General features: G+C 39.0%; 1 protein-coding gene across 1 annotated transcript; it reads left to right on the top strand.

Annotated features, from left to right (window-relative positions):
• Positions 1 to 5,527: 5,527 nt before the first annotated feature.
• Positions 5,528 to 9,691, top strand: LOC108336450 (uncharacterized). Its single transcript, XM_017572909.2, has one exon. It carries the CDS (start codon positions 5,702 to 5,704, stop codon positions 9,023 to 9,025), a length of 3,324 nt encoding a protein of 1,107 aa, XP_017428398.1. The 5' UTR covers positions 5,528 to 5,701; the 3' UTR covers positions 9,026 to 9,691.
• The last annotated feature ends 1,084 nt before the right edge of the window (positions 9,692 to 10,775 follow it).

Genomic DNA, 10,775 nt, shown 5'->3' on the forward strand with positions numbered 1-10,775 from the left:
TTTGGTTTCTATTTTTGTCACTTTAGTTCAAAGTGATAATAAACATTTTTACGACATTTAAAGTGATCTTATTTTTAAATTTGTTCAATTTGGTCATTTTCGTTGATAACGTCTAAATCGTTAACAGAGTAGCGTCCATCTAAGAAAAACAGAATGAATTGTCATGCATTAGAACTCATAGTAGTTGGCTCGTGATTTAATGGGACAAAAGTTGTGTTGTTTCTAATTTTGGTTGCACGATTTGGGTTTTCTATGGTGAGATTCTGGTTCTAGTTTTCTTTGCAGGTTTGGGCAAAGATTGTTAGGTAAACGTAAAATGGATGGGGCCCACTTGCTGAATAATGATACAAATGTTCCCCACTTTGTAAAGTTGAGGATTTTGGGGAAAGTGTCTTCCCTTTGTTTGCTGAATTCCCGAAACTCTGCACCATGTTTCTTGGAGTTTATTTCTTTATTGGTTATAAAAGAGAGTAAGGTGTGCAAAGAAAAAACACCACCGAGAAAGAAGTGGGCATCCTTGCAAAGAGAAGAAAGAGAGGAATATTGAGTGTGTGAAAGAGAGAAAGCTAGAAGAGTGTGGTGTGTGTAGCGTGAACCAGAGAAGGAAAAAGAGTGGGATTGTACTTTGTGTTGGGTTAAGTTATTGTGAGTTGTGATAATTGTGTGTATCATTGTGAGAGTGAAGAGTGTTTCTTGTATTTTTGAAAACTTTTATTTTCAATAAAAGTATATTTGATACCAACAAATTGGTATCAGAGCTGTGAGAACTTGAGTGTCCGAGAAATAAAAAAAGAGAGTGAGAAATGGCAAACTTTGCAAACAGTGTGTCCCTTCCTCAATTGACAAAGAAAGTCAACTTTGATAATTGGAGTGTGCAGATGAGAGCTCTTCTTGGATCCCAAGACGTATGGGATGTAGTGGAGAGTGGGTACGAAGAACCCACAGACGACGAAGGACAGACGGCTGCCCAACTTGCAGCGTTGAAGAAAACGCGTGTGAAGGATAAATCAGCTCTATACATTTTGTACCGAGCTGTGGATGAATCTGGCTTTGAGAAGATAGTAAATGCAAAATCTTCAAAAGAAGCGTGGCAGATTTTGGAGAAAGTATACAAAGGTGACAACCGAGTCAAGCAAGTCAGGCTCCAAACTCTCAGAAGCGAGTTTGAAAGTTTGAGAATGGAGGAAAAAGAAAGAGTATCCGAGTATATATCTCGGGTGGAAGCAGTGGCAAATCAAATCTGTAGAAACGGAGAGGAGTTACCAGCCAGTCGGGTTGTGGAGAAAATTCTGAGATCGTTAACAGATGATTTTGAGAGCATTGTGTGTGCCATTGAAGAGTCAAAGGACTTGTCAAAACTCTTGATTGAAGAGCTTGCAGGATCTTTGGAGGCGCACGAACAACGGAGAAGAAAGTTGTATCAGCCACTTGATCAGGCACTTCAGGCAAAGTTTGATCTGAGGAGAGGAGCTTGGAACACTCAAGGCCGAGGTGATCCTGGAGGAAGAGGCCAAGGACGAAGAGGTCAAGGCCAAAGTGATTATGAAGATGAGGAAGAGCAAACCGGTCGACAGAATTGGCGTGGCCGAGGACAATGGAAAGGCCGAGGAGATCGGTCAAGTGTAGAGTGCTTTAGATGTGGTAAGCACGGCCATTATGCATATGACTGTAGATCGGCTGAGTGCTATAATTGTGGTAAGCCCGGTCATATAGCAAAATATTGTAGGGCAGAGAAAAAGGAGGAGATGAATCTCCATACAGAGGAAGCGGAGAAAGAAAGTGAAGAGTTAGGAATTTTGTTGATGGCAAGGAGCCCAGACGCAACGTTGCCGAGAAAGAGCCCGGACACTGCATTGAGGAGTTGGAGATCAAATGCTGAACTGCGTCCAAGTTGCGTGAAGATGTGGAAACCGGATGCCGAGATGCGTCCGAGGTGTGAAGAGTTGTGGAGATCGGATGTCGAGACGCATCCAGATTATGCAAAGTCATGGAGATCAGACAGTCCAGAAAGGTGTTTGGTCAGTTTGTATAGCTCGAAGGAGCTTGCAGAGAGCGTGGTGGATAGCTCAACAGAAAGCACAATGGAGAGTTTGCTGATGATTTTGCCAGATAGTGTAGAGGAGCAGGTGGAGAGTCCGGAAAGTCCATCAGAGAAAGTGGGAAACTCAGATTATGTTTCTGTAGAGAAATTTCAAGAGGTTCTTGCAGAGCTGGATCGAGAGCGTCGAGCCCGTGTTGCCGCAGAAAAAACGATGTCTGAATTGCATGATTCATTAAAGCAATTAAAGATGATGGATCAGGATGCTACAAAGAAGCGTGATAAAATTGACCACTTGGGAGATGATATTTTTCGTGAGAAGAAAGAAATGACGAAGCAACTAGAAGAAAGTGCAACGGAAAGTGTCGCACTGCGATCGGAGGCTGAAAACTTCAGCAGTATGGCGAATAGAATAGATGAAAGTGTAGAGATGAATCAAATTAGTGAAAAATCAGTTATGGTCAAGAGAGTCAAGGTGAAGAAGAAGACTACCGAAGCAAAAGAGATGTTCGACAGGAAGAATCCAAGTAATAATGGAATGAGTAAATTTGGTGTAGGATGAGAAAAACTCAAGACCCATTTACGTTTACGGGGGAATTTTGTTAGGTAAACGTAAAATGGATGGGGCCCACTTGCTGAATAATGATACAAATGTTCCCCACTTTGTAAAGTTGAGGATTTTGGGGAAAGTGTCTTCCCTTTGTCTGCTGAATTCCCGAAACTCTGCACCATGTTTCTTGGAGTTTATTTCTTTATTGGTTATAAAAGAGAGTAAGGTGTGCAAAGAAAAAACACCACCGAGAAAGAAGTGGGCATCCTTGCAAAGAGAAGAAAGAGAGGAATATTGAGTGTGTGAAAGAGAGAAAGCTAGAAGAGTGTGGTGTGTGTAGCGTGAACCAGAGAAGGAAAAAGAGTGGGATTGTACTTTGTGTGTTGGGTTAAGTTATTGTGAGTTGTGATAATTGTGTGTATCATTGTGAGAGTGAAGAGTGTTTCTTGTATTTCTGAAAACTTTTATTTTCAATAAAAGTATATTTGATACCAACAAAGATGAATGTGTGAAGGGGAACACAAAAGAGGTGCGAGCTTGATTACGTAAACCGTGGTTGATGATTCACGAGTGGCTATGTAATTTGGATTATTATTTGTGTTTTGGGTTTGCAAGTTTGCGAAGATAACGGCGCAATAGAGGGATTTCGCTATTGTAGTGGAGAAGGTGAACTAAGGCTTTGTGTGGGTGTTTCCATGGTTGTTTTTCTGGTTCTTTGATGTTACAGGTTAGGTGCAAAGATGAAGGAGATTTTGCAGTGGTCTGGTTCACGTGGAGGAGGCTTGTGGATCTGGATGATGGTTTGGGGATTTTGAGTTTTTTGGTCTCTGTTTGCAGGTTGATGCGTGATGGAGGGGATTTCGTGATTATAGTGGAGAAGGTGAACTAGGGTTTCGTGTGGGTGCTTCCATGGTTGTGTTTCTAGTTCTTTGATGTTGTAGGTTGGGTGCGAAGATGAAGGAGATTTCGTTGTGGTTTGGTTCGCGTGGAGGAGGCTCGTGGATCTGGATGATGGTTTGAGATTTTTTCGTTTTTTAGTCTCTGTTTGTAGGTTGATGCGCGAGAAAATGACGATGGAGAAGATGAGTGTCACCGGTGTTGTTCCCAGCATGGTTGGTGCCTGACGGAGGACATGTTTCTACGTTACATTCCTTGAACATGCCACATACATGAAAAATTAACAACTCATTCAATATTCACTTGTACGAACATTTCGTTGTTAATGATTTAGAGGTCGTTAACGAAAAAAATTAATTTAAAAATTTTTACAAAAAAAGAAAGTCACTTTTAAATGTCAAAAAAAAAATTGAGATTACTTTGAACAAAAAGTAAAGAAAATATAAATCAAAATAAATATTAAGTCTATTTTTTAAGTTGAGAAATTAATTGTAATTGTAATGTTTACATTTTATTTTATATAATAATTACTTTTGATTTTCAGATTAATTTGTTAATCAAATTATTTTAGAGTAATTAATTTATTTTAATTAATCTAAAAATACAAGTAAGTTTCATGGAACCCCGCAAATATTACCAATTTCTGTGAAACCCATGTAAATGGTTGCGATTAAATAAATCCCCGTAACTAGCGACAGTTTCTAAAATATCCTCACAAGTAATGACATTTACGAACAAAGCCTTCAGAAATGTTTTTGACGGTGATTTTCCTTGCAGTTTTGCCAACCGCAGAAAATGTTTACTAGAGGTTAAAACCCCCGCAGAAAGAAAAGTCTTGGTAAAATCATTTATTTTATTTTTGTAGTGTTTGTTTTTTTATGTTTTGCAAATTTTATTATTACATATTTCTTAAGAAAAATTAAAAACACACATGAAACTTTGCTTTTTTTTAACTATATTTAAGAAAAAGCTTGAAAAAAAGGCCAGATATTGTGGAGGTAAGATTTGTTGCATCATCTAAGTGTTGTCGTTATCCTCTTCATGAATTGTGTCTTGTATTCTTCATGGTAATAAGTTTATGTTTTGTGAGTGGAGTTGAAATCGAATTTTATTGAGTCCCCACTGTAGATGTCAATTTGTTTCGATAAAAAACTGAGCGTCATTTATGGAAGATAAATAAAAGAACTATTGATCTAAAGTAAAGTATAGAATATTCAAAATAAAATAATTCTATCCATTAATTATAGAAATTAATATTTTATTTATAAGCAAAATAATTATAAATAGTATATTATCCAAGATATTACAAAATATTTAAGTTACAAACAATAATGATTAAAATATAAAAATTATAAAGATAATAAATACGTGTCATATCTTTATATATCCTTTACAACAATATTTAATAATTAAATTTAAACTAAATATTGGACAAACTTAGTCCCAATTCTGGATTCAGGAACTTTAGATGGACTTTTGAATGTTTAATATATAGTATCGGGTCCGAGACGGTACATATATGAAATAGATTTGACTTTTGTCTTTCCACAAGTTACTTTTTTTTTCTATTTTTTTTTCAATTGAACACCCTTCATGAAATCTCTAAAATTCAACTCTTCTGATAATAACCTTCACAGGCCACAATTATTTTTCTCTGAAAGTGAAAGTGGAAACCCCACAAGGGAAACATTTTTCTTATCAACTCAACACGTTTAATGGAAGTCTGTAACATTTGAAATGAGGTTTCTTTTGACAACCGTCAGAGTTCACACCCATTTTTCTCGGAAAGTTCGTCTAAACCCCACATATAACGTGTCTATTTGACTGTAAGAATTTTTTTAAGTTTAAATTCACTTTTTTCCCTTTTGTTTTTTGAACTTGAAATTTCAGTTTTTATAAAGTTTTAGTTACAAATATGATTTTCCATTTTCTAAAATTGAACAATTTTTTATTTGACTATTAAGACAATTCTTTTCACATTTCCTGCGCTTGAAAAGTAACTTAGATTTCATTTGAAGTACTTTGGAATGAGTTCTACGAGGTTGAAGCTAGCATTGTACGTCAAAAGGTATTTTTTTTTTATTTTCTTTTGTTTTCCTTTTAGGCCAAAAAAGTAACCTGGCTACCCATTTACGCGAAATCTTCATCACAGTGAGGGGTTTCTCTCATCCAAAAATTGGAGGCTATCTCTCTGTTCGTGGTGGGTGAATGGCTGTATGCAAACCTTGCTCTCTTATTTGAGAAAGAATACAATGGTCATGCACAACCAAATTCTGAGATGGCTGAAGAAATCAAAGGTACTAAAACTTGTATGTCTTGCTTCATCTGTTGTTGGACTGTTCTGTTATGCTCTCAGTTCCTCTTTCAACCATTTACTGGGAAACTGGAGCTGGTGGAAGATCCTTCTTTATATTGTTCTCAGTTTCATCATTTGTCTAGCCATCTTTTTCGCACCGGCAAGGTCAAGTTCCACCTCTTTCCGGCTGGAAACTCATTTGGCATTTTTGGTTCTGATAATCACTTCTGTTTGTTCCTTTTTGTTTGATAACGTGGTGAAGAGTAATCCAGATGTATACAACCTCATCTCTTGGGCTGCTTTTGCTACCATGTCGCTTGGCTTGTCAAATCTCACTCAATTTGGATTCCAGATTGATCTACTATATTTCTTCTGCGGAGGTCTAACAGTACAACTCATGAAGATCAAATTGTGGTTAGTCACTGTTGGAGGGGGTTTCAGTTATTCCCTCCTCCAGCTTCGTTACTATCCGAGCGACACAGACGGGGAGAACCTTCGGCTCGAGGACCACAATCAAATAATCATTCAAGTTAATGACTCAGAGAGTGTTAGTAGTACAAGTCACGAAGAAGCTAATGCTGATGTTGATAGTACTCAAGGCACCTCACCAGAAGATGGGGATCTTAGATTCCAAGACCATCTACTCACTCAAAGTAATTCACATTCACAAGATGGAAGCGTTGATGATGGTCTTATCATCCAACAACAGCTCATGAATTGTATAAAGGAGCTTGAGAAGGAGAATCATATGCTTGTTTACATGGTTTGTAGTCACGTGGACAAATACCTTAAAGCCGTGTTCGACTCCAAAGAAGTACCGGATCCTGACATCAACTTAGTGATGGATGCACTTCCATCGGAAATCATGAGGCGCCTTAAGGAAACCGTGAAGCTGATGGTGGATGGAGGTTTTAAGGAGGAATGCAGCGACATTTACAACAAATGGCGAAGGGAGTTTTTAAAACAGTGTCTGCAGAAACTTGGGTTGCAAATTGAATTGCAATCTGAAGAGTCCAACGAATGGAAGATTATGAACTGGTTAGACACGTGCAAGGTAGCGGAGAAGATACTGTTTCCCAATGAAAGGAAACTCTGCGATTACCTCTTTTCAGGGTTTTCTGTGGCTGCGGATGTTTCCTTCGATAAGGTTTGCGAGGAACTGATGATTGGTTTATTAAGTTTTGTCAATACCACCATAACAATCGGGAGCTATTTGTCGGATCTTTTGCTCGACTTCTTTCCTAAAATGTCGAATTCATTGGGCAAGCTGATTCTGAATTTCACTTCAGAGACGTCGTTTGTAGATGATATTCAAGACGTTGGGCAAAGATTGGCTATGCTAAACAACTTTGGGCTTATTGTTTACACTAATAATGTGCAGGCACCAGTCACCGTCAGAGGGCTTCATCTAATTACTATGGAAGCAATGGATTTCATCCATTGGATAACAAAGAAGAGGGTTGACCGATCTGACAGCATCGGAAATTTTTTATTCTGGGTGATGATAGTAAGGATGATTGAGTTGTTAGAGAACGAGTTGGTAGCCAAGTATGAAAACTACTATCCTAACCCTGCATTGGGCCATGCTTTTATGATCAATAATCTCAGTTACATAGAACAAAAGACGCGTGATTTGAAATTGAACGATGATTGGTTTAGACAAAACGCAGCAAAGGTGGAACAATACTGCAACGTGCATCTAAGAAGTAAGTCACAACAAGCTAATGCTGATGTTGATAGTACTCTTGGTACCTCACCAGAAAATCTAAGAAGGATGTCACAACAAGCTAATGCTGATGTTGATACTTCTCTTGGTACCTCACCAGAAGATGGGGATCTTAGATTTCGAAGCTATCTACTCATTCAAACCAGTTCACATTCACAAGAAGATGTTCTTATCATCCAACAACTCACGAACTGTGTAAAGGAGCTTGAGAAGGAGAATCAGATGCTTGTTCCCAGGGTTTGTAGTCACGTGGACAAATACCTTAAAGCCGTGTTTGACCCCAAGGAAGTACCGGATCCCTACATTAACTTGGTGATGGATTCACTTCCATCGGAAATTATGAGGCATCTCAAAGAAACCGTGATGCTGATGGTGAATGCAGGTTTCATGGAGGAATGCAGCGACATTTACATCAAATGGCGAAGGGAGTTTCTAGAACAGTGTCTGCGGGCACTTGGGTGGCAATTTCAGACGCCCAGCAATGACGATTTTGAGAAGTGGTTAAAAACGTGCAAGGCAGCTGCAAAGGTACTGTTTCCCAATGAAAAGAGACTCTGCGATTATCTCTTTTCAGAGAGACGTTTTGATGCGGATGTCTTCTTCGAGAAGGTTTACAAGAAACTGACGACTGGTCTACTGAGTTTTGCCGATGTCACCATAACAACGGAGAGCCATTTGCCGAATCTTTTGTCCAACATCGTCCCTAAAATGTTGGAATCATTGCACGAGCTGATAGGGGAGATCTCAGCCATGTGTTTTCCCAAATTGTCGTGCGTACCTGATCTTGAAGACTTTCGGAAAAAATTGTCTATTTTATGCGGTTTGAGGAATACTATTTATACTAATAATGTGCAGGCACCTGTCATCCACGGAGGGCTTCATCTGATAACTTGGGAAACAATGAACTACATCCTTGATAATTCTGGCAACATTGGATATTCTTCATTTTGGGTGGTGATAGGAAGGATGATTGAGTTGTTAGAGAGCGAGTTGGAAGTGAAATCTAAAGACTACTACGCTGACCCCGCATTAGGCTATATTTTTATGATCAATAATCTCAGCTACATAGAACAAAAGACGCGTGATTTAAAATTCCACGATGATTGGTTTCGACAAAACACAGCAAAGGTGGAACAAAAGTGCAACCTATATCTAAGAAGGTCGTGGAATAAGATGATGGAGTTTTTGAAGGTTGAGACAAAGGAGTGGGCCGAAGCTCATGTGGTAGCGGAGTTAATGATAGAAAATATCCGTTTGTTCAACCTGCACTTTGAGGAGACATGCACAATTCAATCTACATGGACGGTCTCTGATAAACAACTGAGGGAACGAATAATAAAATCCATTGAAGGGTTCTTGTTGCCAGAATATGGAAAATTTTATAACAGCTTTCTAGTTGTTCTTGGTAATCAAGCTGACGAGTATATTGAGTTTGGATTTCAAGACATTCGAAATTGTCTCAGCAATTTGTTTCTTCTAGATGAGGAGACGAATCTAGAATACAAGAAAAATGTATGAAGTTTGCAATAATTTAGAATACAAAATTTCATGGTCAAAAGTAACACTGTTACAAAATGGTTACTACGTTGTTGGGAAGGGGTTTTTGCACTGGGGGGAGGAAGCGGGGTTAGCGTTAATGAAAGGCGGCGCATCGGAGTGATAAGGGTTTTGCGGTTGGAGAAGGAAACAGAGGCGTGAGAGGTTACGACGGCGGGGGAAGAAGTTACTACGAAGGTGGCGAACGATGACGAAGGCAGCGGTGAAGAAGCAGAACCGTGGAAGAATCAGAACAGTGGCGACCCTGTTGTCTGGTCCGCCCAAAACGGCGCAACTGTTTACTTCCGCGGGACCTTACGATTGCACTCCTCCGGCTCCCTCCGCCTCGTCAATGGCTTCGGCGCCACCGTGTGGGACTCTGGCACGGCGGGCGCCACTTCAGCAGCCCTTGAGGATAGTGGCAAATTGGTAATTTTGAACAGCAGCACCGTCTGGTCAAGCTTTGACAACCCCCTACCGTGGTTGGGTGCACTCTCAAAATTTCAGGGTTGGTAACCTCAAAGTTACATTTCTTATGAGACATTTTTAATTTAAGAGGTGAATTATTTTATTTTTTTTAAAGAATTTAAAATGTTTTATAATAAATGTTTGTTTGATTTAGAAATTTTGAAAGAAGTTAAAATTCTGTAATTTTAGTAGAGTAATTATTTTACCTATGATTAAAGAATTGGTTATGATTAAAGAATTGGTTAACCACAATCGGAGGTCTTTATTTTTGTAGGGTTGTTCCAGTTACATCTTCGTCTTTTAAGTTTTGTGAATTAAGTCTTTAATATGGAAAAATTGAATCAATTGAGTCTCTACCGTTAAATCAACTTAACGGGGTTAAGTTTTTGCTTACCTATGAGGGTGACGTGGATAATTTTGAAGACGTGATGTGCAGATACCCTTATACGTGGCTTTTTATTAATGAAACTCTTGTACGTGGCATTTTCTAAATAAAATATTTAAAAAATTGGGGTTTTTCTGAAAGATTTTAAAATTAGGGTTAATTGAAATTTGAATTGAGAAGAGAAAATTTGAAGCTTCAAATTGGCAGGACGTCAACCATGGAAGCATCTTCGTTCTGCGTTCATTATCAAGCCCAGATTCACCTGCAAATAGAAACCAACCCAGAATCGCGCCTATGCAACAACAACCAAAAATCACCATCTTCATCATGAACCAAAAGACGCGAAGCTCCTCGCATGGTCGTCATCTCCTTCGCACAACCTGCATTAGAAATTGGAACCAGAGAAAAGCAAATTCGCGCAACAGCCTAAGAACCTCAAATCAAACCCTAAGCGCAAATTTCATCTACCCCTCTTCTCCATCTCGCGCCACTCAAACCTTCATCCGGCAACCATGGCAACCAATTAAACCAGAATCGTGTCACCCAGGAAACCATCAACACCAGTCCAATTCACTGAAGCCATGGCATAATGCAAGCGGCCGCCGTAGAAGCAAGACAGCGTTTTCCCCTTGCCAATTTTCTTCCCAATTTTAAACCAAATTTTGAAGACTCATTTTTGAAGTTTGAAAAGAGGTGGTAGAAGAGGAGACATATATCCGTGACGCAAGAAATCTGAAATCAAAGCCCAGAATTTTTCAGATGAAACTATGTAATCTCAACAGGGTACTTATGAATGCAATCTTCCCAGGGACTCTTGGGTGAGGGATTCACGTGTCTAAGAGCTTCCCACACCACACTGTTACACTTGAATCCACTCCT

This window comes from Vigna angularis, chromosome 7, assembly GCF_016808095.1.
Source record: "Vigna angularis cultivar LongXiaoDou No.4 chromosome 7, ASM1680809v1, whole genome shotgun sequence".
Lineage (NCBI taxonomy): Eukaryota > Viridiplantae > Streptophyta > Magnoliopsida > Fabales > Fabaceae > Vigna > Vigna angularis.

What these genes read in the sequence shown, in the direction of transcription:
- LOC108336450 (XM_017572909.2), top strand. Translation starts at nt 5,702, where the DNA reads ATGCAAACCTTGCTCTCTTATTTGAGAAAGAATACAATGGTCATGCAC.